This window comes from Alosa alosa, chromosome 4, assembly GCF_017589495.1.
Source record: "Alosa alosa isolate M-15738 ecotype Scorff River chromosome 4, AALO_Geno_1.1, whole genome shotgun sequence".
In the NCBI taxonomy this organism is placed as follows: Eukaryota; Metazoa; Chordata; class Actinopteri; order Clupeiformes; family Clupeidae; genus Alosa; species Alosa alosa.
The window spans coordinates 14,120,468-14,135,849 of NC_063192.1; the positions used below are offsets into that span (position 1 = coordinate 14,120,468).

The 15,382-nt window shown below is 40.5% G+C and overlaps 1 protein-coding gene across 1 annotated transcript; it reads left to right on the forward strand.

The window, feature by feature from the left end:
• The first annotated feature begins 1,250 nt into the window (after window positions 1-1,250).
• Window positions 1,251-14,379, forward strand: dnajc5aa (DnaJ (Hsp40) homolog, subfamily C, member 5aa). Its single transcript, XM_048241788.1, has 5 exons — window positions 1,251-1,388; window positions 8,702-8,836; window positions 10,045-10,258; window positions 10,486-10,657; window positions 10,765-14,379. Exons 2-5 carry the CDS (start codon window positions 8,727-8,729, stop codon window positions 10,872-10,874), a joined length of 606 nt encoding a protein of 201 aa, XP_048097745.1. The 5' UTR covers window positions 1,251-1,388; window positions 8,702-8,726; the 3' UTR covers window positions 10,875-14,379.
• Window positions 14,380-15,382: the final 1,003 nt, after the last annotated feature.

A 15,382-nucleotide genomic window follows, 5' to 3' on the forward strand; every position in this document is an offset into this window, starting at 1 on the left:
GTTATGACATAATGCTTCTGTTATTAAGTGTCATTTGGTTTTTGTCATAACAAGTTAGGGTTAGGATTAGGGTAAGGTTAAGGGTTAGGGTTAGGTTTAGGTTTAGGGTTAGAGATTAGGATTAGGGTTAGGGTTCATGTGTCATGACAGTGTCATGTCACTCTTATTTCGATACTGTCAAGTAAAGTGTTACCGACAAATTATACATTGAAAAGCATGATTTCATGCACTGCAGAGGGTGGTGAAAACTGCCCAACGCATTACCAGTTCCTCACTCCCCTCCATCGAGACCACCAAGGGCAAGCGATGCTTGCGTAAGGCATGCAGCATCATCAAAGACTGTTCTCACCCCAACCACAGACTGTTCACCCCACTCCCCTCCGGGAGGCACCCAAACCATCAGGTTCAGAGGAAGCTTCTTTCCTGCGGCTGTCACCATACTGAACTCTAGCTCTGCATCCCAGTGACAACCAACCAACTAAGCCCCTGCCCATATTTATATTTCAATTTATATTACTCTAAACCACCCTCTGTAAACCAACATACTACTCTCTACATTGCACTATATGTATTGTCCTGTCTATGCACCACCTGTCTATACTTTGTATAACTCATTGGACTTTTCTGCTTTTTTGCACTTCTGGTTAGACACAAACTACATTTCGTTGTCTTTGTACTTCTCTGCACAATGACAATAAAGTTGAATCTAATCTAATGATTGATGGCATATTAACATTTGCATAATACAACAGTGACTTGTTTAGGACTTAGACTTACTGTAACTTGGCCTTGGTAATACTTGGACTTGGACTTACTCTCTGTCTTGACTTGGAACTTGACTCAGACTTTAGCATTATAGGACTTGAGACACGTGTTGCATGCCAATCAGTGCCTTTATCCCACCTCTACTAATCAGTCCATTTTCTTTAACTTGTATATTATTTTTTTTTAATGAGTCATGTACTGCTTCACATAAATAATGTGACATTCTGTAGCCTCCTGCACTTGCTTAACAGTCACATAAACTTCTCAGATTCTTTCTACATTTCTACATCTGCAGATTTGATTTATGTTAGGCTAAGTGTCAGTCCATGCAGCAAGAAAAGAGGAGGAACAGAAATGGCTCATTTCATGACTGCGGGATTCCTCGTTGATAGGGAGGGAGGAGATCACCACCACAGGTAACGCGCACAGAGGAGACCCCCAGTGCTGTGAACGCGCACGCTATACGTGGGTGTATGGAAGGAGGGGTTAGTATTCTACTGCTGCAGCTGCTTGCCTTGGACGTGTGTGCGTATACTGGGATGCAGACTAGTTTCTCATAGGCTATTAAGCCAAACGGCACTGAAATATCACCGCAAGTCAAATCTATCACGCCCGACAAAACGGTAAGAAACATGTTATGAAGGTCTACGAGACATTTTCTTCACTGTTTTCTGCCCCTTAATTTAATGCTGACTTACCCAGACCTGTCTTCTGTATCAAGCTAACCTTAGCAGGCTAACCAATATGGATGCTTATGGTTTGCTAGTGCACTTCTCGGTGATGCGGTAGCTGGCTAAATATGAGCTTCTAAATACAACCCCTTCAAATGATGCTCTAGGCTGTAAGACAAACTACAATCATGAAACGGGGATACCGTTGGGCACATTTATCTCTGCAATAGACTATTACTATCAGTCGGCATCGGTTCAACCTGGTGAAATCTCAACGCAATCAGAGGTTTTTTATATCTTGAGACGCATCTGATGGCCGTGATTTACCTGGCAATTCGTTTGTATCGATGTTTTACCTATAACGAAATGATTTGGTACTAAAAACGATTGGGTTCCTTACTCAAATGTGTTACTATACGAGTCAGTATATTTCCTTACACCTTACGCCTTTTTTGACAATCCTTTAATGCGGTGCGCGCATTTGTGACCATCGCTGTCATGTTGGATGCTGTGGTGTGGATGCAGGCCAATGTGTACCAGCCAGATGCGTTATCCTAAGGCTGCGTGGAGACTGTACAATATTGCTGTTTAATGGATTCAACCATACTCGTACGAACCAAAGCGCAGTCAGAAAAGCAATGACCTGGCTGTATTTTGAATCGTTTCGACATTTCTGTGTAGGGTAGGCCTACGACTCGCCCAATTCCTAGTATTTCCATCGTAGCTTCATTGCACTTTAAATACTGACGTCAGAGGGTATGACATTCTGCGTTTCTAGATAGGCCTATGTCTTAACACTGGCCTACTCAACACCATATTATTGTCGTGCTGGTTTCAGATCTACTAAGCATGTTATATAGTCTAGTGTAAGACGAATGAAGCGATGGGGGCCGTAGTCACAGTTTATGAGCAGGAAGTCTACGAGGATAGGACTCAGCGCCCTATGTCAAGACACGACTATGGTGCTGAATGGACAGTTCCCGATTAAACGGTTATTATGTCATTGTCTGTTTAAATGACTACGAGCTTGACATATCTATGTCAACTGACCCTGAAATAATCCATAGACCTACAAAATATTACCGGCTGTCTAAAATGAGACGTGGCGACCATTTTAAAAATAGCAAATCGTATAACAATAATTGTAACTGTAACTTGTAGCTTAAATTGCTTGTTTTACATGCAGTAGCCTAGCCTAACGTGCTAACTATCTCTTAACTGAATTTATATTTCGCAATAAAAACTCAGACCCTAAATGACACTTACTAAATGGCATCTACACAAAAACACAATAGCCTACCTCAACTCAACAGGCTGTGCAACGAAATGTAGGTTGTGTTACAAAAATGAATGCAAATGTGAACCACCCAGATGTAGCTCCAGAGGTTCTCAACCTGTTTGGGGTTAAACCAAAACGCCAAGGCACACCAACGGTTACTAATTTTGATGAATGTCACACACATTATTATAGGCTATTACCAGGAGAGTTCATTCTCATATGCCCATATTTTTCTGTGTCTACATACAGAGTGTTCATGAGCTGAGCACAAAAGAAAGGCAAGTCATAACATTATTCACAGATTGGGAAAGGTAATTTTATACTGTTGCTCGACAAGGGGAAAATGGTGCTGCTAAAGTTGTGAGAGTCCTCAGATTCGTGGCGACCTGATATATTACAACAGGCAGGTGAAAAGGTAAGAAAAAAAATCTAACAGTTTCAACATATCCTAACAACCAGGCTTATAAGGTAAACTATGGTGATCTTGCCCTAGAGTTGCGAGATGGGTCTCAACTTCACTTCATGGAATCACACTGAGAATGGTAGCTAAAGACCAGATTAAAAAAAGGTGTAAATCTCTGACTACCTGAAATGTTTTTCATTAAGAAGCATTGAAGCATTTAAAATACCTCTCTAGCCTATTTCATGAGTCTGTACAAAAACACATTGGGGTCTTTAAAAAATCCATGGTAGGCCTACACCTTACTTTGCCTCACGGCACACCCATGTGGCTCAGTACATTGGTTGAGAGCCACTTGCCTACACTCAGTGGACGTAGGTTGTCTCATGGGGTTACATTTCTTTGACTGCACAGACCTACCAGGGGAGGTGAGTCACAGATGAACCATGGGAAGGACCTGTGGTGTGTGAAATGTAGGGTGATTATGATGTCACCCTCAGTTCATTGCCAGGCATTAAACCATTTTTGTATGGCCTTTGTTCAGATGTCAGTTTTGTCAATTCATGTTAATTTTAAACTTCACCCTCATCTGTCATATTTTACATTTCTTATTCACATTTGTTTAGCCTACAGTGTCTTTAATCTATTATATTTCCATGCATGAACAGCATCTTGATGAGATAGAATATAAGTTTGATAGTCCAAAGCAGACTCCCCTTTTTGTTTCTGAAAGAACTGTTTCTTAATAAAAAATCCATCTAATATCAGTCAATGACCTTTCCAGGTATGCTATGTTGTACAGTTTTGTGGTATGATTGATCTGTAGTTTTGTTTAGTAGTGTATTATTTGGTATATCTTGGTGACATATTACCACTTCAACTGACTGACATGTGCCTCTTTACGTAACTTTTAAATTACCCTATTGATCTGTGTCCCATTTGCTGATTAGCTGAAACGGTGGTTGTATTTTAGATCTTCAAGTCAGGGGTTTGCTTTAGTGTCCATTCACTTCCCGTCTTTAGTGATGAATGTAACAAATTGAGCTCTATTGTCTGCCATTTACAATTCCAGGTATTTGTCAAATTCTGAATTCATGCAGGTCATCATTTTTTCATTTGTTGTTAGAACCCAGTCACTGTTATTTTTGGTGCAGAGGTATCTCTATTTTGGAGAGTTAAGAGAAATCTACGCACTTCTGTCCACCTTCAGATGAGTATTTAGGGTAATTTGTTTCTTTTCAATTTCCATAAAGTGCCACGGTAACTTCAAGATCATTTCACTTATTAAAAGTCATTCTCAAGAGGTGGAAATTACATGGACATACTTTCACCCCAAACAACAGTTCTTTGGCCTACCTAAAATATTAAGCAACCCAGGGATATGTGTCATGCATATTCATAGCTGGTAAGTGGTAACCCACATTTTTAGATCTTCTCAGAACAGAAATATCTATGCAGAGAAAGATAGAAGGGAGCTTGTGTTATGGCATGGATCTATAATGGGCTTGCTATCCTGTTACTGTGTGGAGCAGGGGAAATCCCGCCCATGGTCAGCCTCCAGACTTGGGCGAGAAAGATGTAGGTTGCTGGGTGAGACGGTTTAGTTACATGCAGTGACTTTAAGCACGCTCAGTTCACACCTATATTTAGCGGCCAGCTCAGTGGATACTGGTAGAAATTTTGAATAACAACTGAGAGATTTTGGGTCTGGTTGTGCCAAGCTAGATGTACAAGATATGTATTTTTTAATATGAACTAAAAACAGAAGTGCATGGTATTTATACAGTTGGTACTTTATACAAAACAGGTTGTTCGAACTAACCTGTTATCACTGGCTGAATCAGTGCTTTCTTGAATCCAGATGTGCAAATATAGAATCACAGTAGCAAAACTGTCGTTTAGAGAAAGTGCCCATATGTGTGGACCACATATGACAATACTAGTTTGAACAGTTGAACAGTACATAGATTTCTCTTTGTATGGCTATGAATCATATGTCTAGAAGTTTATTTATATTTATGTTGATCTGGTTAATTTATTTCAGGAGGGAAACCAGCATAGGGCTAGAAAGCCACGCTTTAAAAATGTTTTGACATGAAGTAAGTGAACTTTAGTGCCAAGGAATAGGCTATAGACCGTTTCCATGGAAACTAAAGCACAGCATCACTGCACAACATCTTGGAAATGCAGAGCACTTCATCAATGAAAGGAAACATCCAGGGTGTATGGGTGTGTGCTATGGTTCTTGCTATGTCTGGGCACTGTGCTCTCTTTCAACCATCCGTCATGTCATCCCACCACAACAGGGCATAGCCTAAACATACACAGATGAGTGAAGAATTAGACCTACAAATTCAGCATAACAGTCAGACTTGAAATTGTTTTACATGTTATAGCAAACAAGTTATCATCAAAGCACAAAGGTATAATAGCTCATCAGTTATACTGAATAGAGAAATACAGAGGGACAATGAGGGGGAGAAGGATCAGCAGGGGTAGTCTACAGGAGGCAATGGAGTGAGGAGAATGGAGCATACATTGCCTATGCCATGTATACTGAATTAGGGTATGATTCCACCCATAAAAGTGAATTAGAATCTTCTTTTGATTCTAATTCTATGGAAGTGCTTAATGTTGTGTCATAGATGGAAGCCCCCATGCTAAGCCTGCCAAATGGACCAGCAATCATTTGCACTCATTTTTTATGCAAATCAGCGTCTTTGGGATGTCATGTTGTGTCCTTTTAGGTCACGAGGCAGGCATTGTGATGAAAGCAATGTGGATGTGATATTAATACATTTGTATGTATGTAAAGATTAGAATGTTAATATGCTGTTGCTGTTAGTATAATACCATGGCAAGATTGGCAATATTTGAATTTATAAGATTTATTAGCTGCCATAAATCTCTTTTAAAATGCACAATAATAAATGTTTAGTCTATTTAGATGTATTTATTAGAGTGCTGTATAGCCACACATTTTCTGGTCAGACTTTTCAAATCTTCATGGACTGTATATTTGGGTAAGTTTTGAGTTATGGTCTTTGGCAAGAAACTGCCAAAAATGAAAGATCACATCACATCTCAATATGTCAACAACAGCAGTGGGACCCCCCCCCCCTTGGAACCCTGCTTCTCCCCATAGAAGGCAATTGGGAGCTGAGAACACTCTAGCTGGTGCTGGATTAGCCTGTATTAATCCCTGGCCTTTTGTTTGGGTGGAGGGGCAGTGACAGCCTCGCTGGCACATACACATAAACAGCCGTCAGCAGGGGATGGGGTGGGTATGTGGCGTTTTGGGGGTGACCTGCCCCCATTGCAGTCCAGACATACGGCATGAGCATAATCTGTTAATTTGTCTTTGGCTGTTACTTAGACACAACAGGGACATTGGATGAGCTGTAGGCCTCAGATAATGAGTGAGTTTGGTGTGTGTGTGTGTGTCTGTCCATCTGTCTTCAAATGCATTCCAAGAAGGCAGTCATTGTCACTGAGAACTAATCATTTGTCTTAGTCGAGGTGCAAAACATGATGTGAGCAATATTATTGTAGGTTCATAGGTTCATGTTGCTCAAGCATTTGTGCCTATCGTGATTGACCAATTGATCAGGCCAGTCAGGTCGATTAATGCCTTTTTTTCATAATCAGTATTGGCAGATCAAAGTGCTTGTGAGGCTCATAAAGCAAAAAAAATCACAGACATGCAGTGTGACAGACAGTGTGATAACTGTCTCAAAAAAGATCACCATTTCAGTGTACAGTACCGCTGCAATCCTATAGTAGCTGTTGTGGATTAATGATAGTGGCCCTATTGTGACCATTCTGATGGCAAACATTAGTGTTGTATGTGTAACTGGATGTCCTGGATGTAACTTTACTTTAGAGAAGAGTGCTTGCATGTACTGACCCTTATTCAGAACACTTGGGCTATGTCATTGTCAAACATGTAAAACATAAGCTAGCACATGACCTTTCTGGGCCTGATATCTACCATGCTTATTTTGACCAGAATTTCTTGATACATTTTCAGCTTCACCAAAATGCAAGCTAGTCGAGTTAGTCTAGCAGGACCATTTTTGCATTACATAAGGTTAATGCCTGACTTAATAACTGAACTGATAAATTAATTTGACCATGTAAAAATAAATAAACAAGAAACACACTTGTTCTTCAATTAAGCTTCAAATAATTGTTTGATGTCCCTTTTGACTGCAACTGACTGTCCCATTTTATATGACCATGCATCAGATTGAGGTAGGAGTTCTTGATGTGTTTGACGTCCAAAGATTCTAAAAGTGTCACGTAAAGTGTTTTTCTGTCAAAAACTGTCCCAATTTACGTGACAAGCACTTCTTTAGTATTCCACACAAACTGCTTTATAATGGGCATAATCAAATAAAATAATGACAATAATAAAACATTAAGCAACAGCAAAACATTAACATGAGAAGCACATCTTTATAAAACCATTTTCCATTGTGTTCCAATTGATTATCCACACAATTTTGTACATCTAGCTTGGCACAACCAGACCCAAAATCTATCAGTTGTTATTGAAAATTTCTACACAAAATTGTGTTCTGTCATTTTGCCAGGACAGTATGAGTGCAATACTGAGTAGAAGCAAGATATGCAGATGCTTGCTGAAGAGAGGGGTTCATTTAATCAGTGAAACACACACACACGCACACACACACACCAACATTCTATATAATTAGAAATGCTTTGGCAATGCAATGTGAGTTTCCGTAATGCCAATAAAGCTCTTTTATTTTCTGTTTGATTGAAGTCTACCAGGCTGGTTCATTGGCCATTTCAATAGTGTGCAAAATTAAGAGGTGATTGATTTATAAATGATCTATTCAAGCCAATCAAATTAGACAACACTATGATGTACAGATCCAACATTCATAGCTCCTTTTGTTTGTGCCTGTCTTGCGGTGACAGTGTGTGTGTGTGTGTTTGGGCTTGGGGGGGACTGATGCCCATGGAGTGTTCATTCAAAAAGGACTGAGAACCACTGGTCAAAAGATAATGTTTATGCAGCTCAATTTTACAATACAAAAAAGAATTTCAGCATTATATTGGCCACCGGCACCATCAGCCACAAAAAACTTATACTGGTCAATCACTAGGTTGTAGTGTACCATATAACATTGTTGTTGTATGAAGGTTAGTCAGTATGTTTTGTCTTAGTTAAATGTGCATTTTTTTTCTTGAGAAGCTGATTCTGTATCTAGGTCTTTACCAAATACATACTTCTACTTCTCCTCTACTAGTGTTCCCCTGTTAGTATTAAGTATGTAGCCTACTATGCTTTGTCAAGCACTGCTGGATTCAGTTTAGGTGCTTTGGTTTGTGTATGTATCTTGTGTACTGTACATTCTGAGCTCAAGTGGTAGCTTGCATTGTTTTCGGGGCTTTCATGTTTTGCAGGCATGTTTTTGCTGTCCCTAAAAATAATCTTTCTTTTTGTGTCACATTACAGTTTTGGTTGCAGCGATAGCTTGTATAGTTTGGTCCTCACTGTCTCTCTCTCTCTCTCTCTCTCTCTCTCTCTCTCTGTAATCTGTTGCAATCCAACAGATTGTTGAGGAGGTAGGTTCTCATCATGGCTGAGCAGCAGCGACAGCGCTCCCTCTCCACCTCTGGAGAAACACTTTACCACATCTTGGGCGTCGACAAGTTGGCTACACCCGACGACATCAAGAAATCTTACAGGTCAGTTTGTATTCCTCATGGAGTGCGGTCACCTTAACCATTAAGGTGCACTCTTTTGTGAAATAGTTTAATACCCTAAAGATGTCTAGTAAAGATTTTTTTCTTGTAAAAATTGCAATGGTTCCATCTCTGGAACTAACCAGGGCTCGACACTGTGCAACTTTAGCATGTTTCAGGTTTGCTTTTATGAAAAAATTTCATATATCACTATAAAAATCAGCATTCTCCGACTCTCATGTGGACATGAATTCAAGATGACCATCAAGAAAAATTCTTAACCTAATTTTAAATTTTAAATTTGGTCTTTTATGTCTGTAATGGTATGTTTCTCACCATCAACCCCTATTCCCAATGTTAGTCTGGGTACCAAGGGGTGGTATGATGAGCGTTGCCATGGTGATTAGGCCTCTAGTCTCACAACATCAGTCGTTAGGTATTTGGAAGATGGAAGAAGCGACTTGGCTGCCTGGCTGCCACATACAAGACTGGATGCACTCTTTTGCCACTAGTATCAAACACACTGGTTTAGATGTGGAGAGATATAGTACATGTTGTCCTGAGTTGCGCTTGGGAGGACGATAATTCTGAAGATTCCATAATGATATGGTAATACTTAAAAGAGTGGTATAGAAGAGGCTGTGACTTTTGTCTTTAGATCAGTTGGGAGATTAGGATCTTGAAGGTGAGATTGACTGGTGACGACGATATGCTAATAAAGCTCTCTGCAAGTTTCACTACCCCACTTACACTAACAACTCTGGCAGTTTGATTTATTGTATTATTATAAACAACACTAGACATCATTAGGGTGATAAAAAAAAAACAGGATGCAAAACATTGCCAAGCAGGTTTGCCAAGTGGAACACTATTGGAAGTGATTATAAGAAGCCACTAACCACTTGTTAATGCTTTCAAGACCACACAGAGCATCTTCTATCAACTGTCTTGCTATATAAATGAAATTAAGAGACATTTGATCAAACTTCATTTGTGTAGGTTTCTCAGGAAACACAGGAATTGATTGCACAGGAATTACCACTGAATGCTCAAACATTAAGAGAAGAGTTGTGCAATAGCATGAGTGCTATAGCATGTTAATATGCAGATTAGGCTGAATTTGTCAGGGCTTTTGAAGAATGACAGCATTTCCCGGAGAACAAAGAAAACTGTCATGTCACTTGATCACTTGATGGTCCTTCCTCTCACAGGAAGCTGGCGCTGAAGTACCATCCCGACAAGAACCCAGACAACCCTGAGGCATCAGATAAATTTAAGGAGATTAACAGCGCCCATGCTATCCTGACCGACGCCACCAAGCGCAACATCTATGATAAGTACGGCTCTCTGGGGCTCTACGTGGCCGAGCAGTTTGGGGAGGAGAACGTCAACACCTACTTCGTCCTGTCCAGCTGGTGGGCCAAGGTAAGGCCATAGAAGGATGGCAAGAAGAATGGGACATTTTAGAGCAGAACAGTATTGCATGGCCTGATGGGATTTCACATTTCTGTTTTTTTCCTCTATGGCATTGATATGATATGATGCTATGTGATATGATCTTCATGTATTTATTTGAGGCCTTCTGCCGTATTACCTCCAATCCTTTTTCTCTTCTGTGCTTCTTTGCGCTGTCTCTTTGACGCCCTCTGCAGGCCTTGTTTGTGCTCTGCGGAGTGGCCACAGGCTGCTATTTCTGCTGCTGCCTGTGCTGCTGCTGTAACTGCTGTTGCGGGAAGTGTAAACCCAGACCCCCTGAGGGCCAGGACCCTGAGTTCTACGTCTCTCCCGAAGACCTGGAGGCTCAGCTGCAATCAGATGAGCGAGGTAAGAGATAAGACTGAGCTTGCAATGAAGCGCACGATTGGCTACGCGCCGGGTTTGGGGTGTGCTGATTCAGTTAACCCCAGTGGGTGTGCGTTCTTCCCCAACAGAGGCTGGCGGCGGTGAGCCCATCGTGATGCAGCCCTCAGCCACAGAGACCACCCAGCTGACGTCCGACGGTCACCACGCCACCTACCGGACCGACACCGGATTTAACTAATGCACCCTCCACCTCCAGCCTACCACACATGGTCCCCCCTCCTCCCTGCTCCACTTGAGTGATGATGAGCTCGAGGAACGATTCGTCCGAACAACATTGAACGTGCCACTGACGGTGGCACGCAACCTGAACTTTTTAAAGACATCCCGCCCCACCCCACCCCACTCCACCCCACCCCACTCCATTCCTCCCCAGCCCTGCCCTGTCCCTGTCCTGCCAACCCATTACCACTTCCATTTGTCCTTGAGTGGCACATTACCCCCATCTGTGTAGCAAAAAAAGGGAAGAAATGATATTTCCTCTCCTATCGTTTGCTGCCACTTCATTTTGGCCTTTTGATCCTGATTTTGCCATCCCACAATCCCTTCCCAGTCCTGGTGTCCTGTAGCATGTGCTGTTTGCTCATTAGGTAGGGTCTTTCTCATGTATGTTTTCTCTAGTCGTAGTTTATGAAGGCGTGTGTTTTTCATTCACCGCATATGCTTATGTTGTGTCGTTCTGCAAGTACAGTAGGCTATGCGGCAGGCTCTACTGGGCGTAGTGTGAGGTGTTTGGGCTCAGGGAGGTATTGGATCTGAAGAGGAAACTGGTCCTTCTGTCTGTTGGTTTGTTTATTTGTTTGTTAGTTTGTTTGTTTGTTTATGCCCAAAGCTGCATGCCGTCTCTTCCCTCACATGCCCCAAGCTTTCAACAACACCTTCCTGGGAGACAAACCACAAAACACACAAAAAACAGGACACACACACACACACACACACACACACACACACACACACACACACACACACACACACACACACACACACACACACACACACACACACAAACTTCTATGCCAATTTATGCCAAAACACTGCTTGTCATTCACATGAGTTCTCATGTTTTATCCAGTCTTATACACTTCTTATTGTAAACTTGCCTGCAAAATCAACTGGGTTGACTCAGCCCTGTTTCAAACAGCCCTTAACTTTTGTTCTTGCACTCATATTTTTACACTACAATACTTAGAACACCAGAGAGACCTTAGGATGGCTACTGTAAGACAACACCTTCTTGCAGAAGATGCAGTGTGTGACAGTCTGAAAGACGGATCTTTACAAAGCACTAGCCAACCAACAGATCATGTTGTCGTGTTGTGACACAGGGGTGCGAGGGAACAGGAGACCCACATTGCAGTGATGCTGTTTGGCAGGTTAGGTGGGCATGACTTTATGTCGTGGTTGTTTTTGGCATTTAGTTGTCTGACTGGTCTTACATGATGGCTCCTTCTTACGGTCATATTATCTCTCGTTGTCTCTGAATCCGGAGGAAAACCATGTGTGTTTGTGTCATTCCTTCCCTCCTCCACACCTCTCCCCTGAGTGTTGAGGATTATGCATCAGAAAATAATACAAAAAAACATGTAAAGATATACAATATACACACATGAGGGATGTGTCTGTATAGTATATGTATATTTTGCTCATTTTTACTTCGTAATTGTTTGGATTTTGTTTTTTCCATTCATATTTGTAAGTGAGTTCCTGTTTGTAGTGCTTGTGATTGTTTGTTGTTGCGAGTGCCACACCCCTCTGGTTGATTGAAGCCTTGACAACCACTGGATGGAAGATTACAACAATAAGGCATCCTCTGTGTGGCATCCTCTGTGTGTGACAAAGGCTGTTTACCATATAGTGCTGTATCATACATTTGAAATCAATTACCACCAGTGTCTGAAGAGATACCTTCAAAGTTTAATATACTGTATACGGATATAATTATTGGAGTCATTTCTTCTCAGGATTGAGAACATTAGAGCTTCATTGGTTAAGGACAGGTCTTGTAATCTGTGCATCTGTTTCATGGGAATATTTTATCTTATCAAGAACAGGAAAGGGGTTTGTTATCAAATGAATGCAGTGGGTTGGGTTACATGTGTCAAAATGACATTCACCTGTGGTTTTTGCACTGTTGGTGTACTCATTCTTTAATTGTGGTGATGTTTAAGTAACCGTTGTACTTAGATTTGGTGGAAATATATGAACTGATTATTATAAGATTTACTTTACAGTAAGGTGAGGATATTCACAACCTCATGATCTAAAGAGACATCTTAAGACTAAAACTCAAAATGGCCAGTTGTGCAGTCTGATGGGAAGAGTCCTCTCCCAACATACAGTAGATTAAGAGTGTAATGTGTTCAGATTGGGCACTGATTTGACGTAACGGAACATTCTTATCACTTCCTCTTGTGTTCACAGCCGTTCATTTGAATTATTTTTTGTCTCTATGGAAATGAGCTGATTTTAAATGTCTGCAGCCAAGGACCCCTGTCTGATATCTTTTTACACCATGACATATTTTGTGTCATCAGGCCACAATAAGTACTATTTATTTTTTTCAAATTTTGTGTTCCATTTTTTGTTTCATCATCATGTTGTATAATCATGACATTTTATAAGGTGTATAATTGTTGGTGTTGTTTTCATGTTCGTGAAGTGGAATTCCTACGTACCGTAGGGTAGGTCCCCATTATGCTATGGAGTACAGAGTAACAGCTTCCTCATAATCAGATCATAAGTGATCACAGTGAGTGTCAACCACTGGCAGTTCCTCCAGTGACCAATAACAGATGTTTCAATATGTAATTTAAATATCAATAAAATGTTGATCTCATAAATGTAAACACTGAGCCGCAGTTATACGCAAGTCATTTCATTCTCAGCCATTTAGTTGTCACATCATGTTTATGTTGTAATATCTCAAAAGCTATAATTTAGTTATTTTATAAGATGATAGCCACCACAATCAGATTTTGGTCATTTTCTAATTTCCTGTTTGTTTATTTATTGTTGGACATTGTTGTGATTGACCACAAAAACCAGCCATATTCAGCCATACGTACTCCTCTTTTTTTGTTGTTTGTGAAATGCCAATAATGTGAGTTTGAACTGTTTACAATGAGTTTGTGAGCATTCCTCCTCTGCCTCCTTGCCTTCTCTCTTCTTCTGCTCTTAATTACTTGCTCTCAGTGGTCGTTTTGGCCCCTGTGGTCCCTAACGTTGCAATTCACACACTTTCCCCCTCAAAACATCTGACAGCTACTACAGCTTCTTTATCGATATGTTGGAAAAATGCAACTTGTTTTGAGTTGAATGCAATGTGTAAAAAAGAAGTCTATTGTACTGAAGAAAAAGATCAGGAAAAAGATTCTTTAGAAAAAAAGAGTCTTCAAAACGAAGACAGTGCTTAGTGTAATAATAGTGATATGGTAAGTTGATGCGTTTTTTATTTTATTATCTTATTTTGTCTGATGAACTGTCCTAGCTTCAAATTGTATGTAATTTGGATGTGGCGAAGCTATGCTACCCATGGTCTAATGGTTAAGGTCTCATGTACATACACTGAAATATGAGGTATAATAACAGACCTTTATGTTGTAGCATGGTTATTGTATGTCTGGAAGAGAAAAAAAACATTTATCTGATTTGCTGTTGTAAAATAAATGTTTCTGAACATTTAAAAATACAGTGTGTTGTTTTCTCTCAAAAACCACAGGTGTTACTGAAATGCTATATCAATGTCTTGTCTTAGTCAGTAAGGATACCTACCCATTGGATTGAAAACTTTATTACTATCAAGTTAATTTGATTATTTCAAGTCAACATGATTTGAGAATAAGAAGACAGCATTTTCACAGCATAATACAAATCAGTGTCCAACATTTCTTCTAGCTGAATTGGAATTACAGAGCATGGAGCTATAAATAAATTTACGGCAATCTATAAATATTTAATTTTTTAAATAACCATCAGCTTTTTATCTGTTCAAGATTTATTTACCGAGAGTGTGGAGTAGTTTTTTGTTCATTTGCGCCTTCTGTGACATTTTCTCTGATCTTGATGTTTCCATCAGCTCTCTCAGGAGATGAAACGTCAGATCCAGTGAGGTTGGTTTTCCAGCTGATGCAATCCTCCTCAGCCGCGAATCTGCATTCCCCCCTTTCTGTTCCTCTACAAATAAATTCTGGAGATCTGGATCCTCCTCGCTTGGGCTTTTGTTAGTTGGCAGCGATGGAATCTCACCAGTAAAATCCAGTTCATCTTCAGATGGTCCGGAGAAAGGATCTCCTGCCACTCCATTCAGTTTACATCCCCCACCAGAGCACAAAGCGGGACGAAATCTCCTGCTGCAGGGACTCAAGATGTCCACTGGGTGGCAGTAACTCCATGGCAAGTAGGCACAGAGCAGAATGCCATACACAAGCAAGGGGGTGATGGCCTTTCTCATGTCTGCCACAAACTAGCTATTAAAAGGTTAAAAATGAACATTATATGAAGTACACCTTTTTGAACACCTGAAACCATGTCTATATTACAAAATCTACAAGCTTTGGTACATAATAAATGACACAAAAGGTGTCCAAATGTAACTGATGTTGACTGTTGAGTGATGAATAAATGCAATTGTGTCAAATCATTAATATATCTACAAAGTTCTGCAGTTTTGTGCACTTACCAAGACCGGAG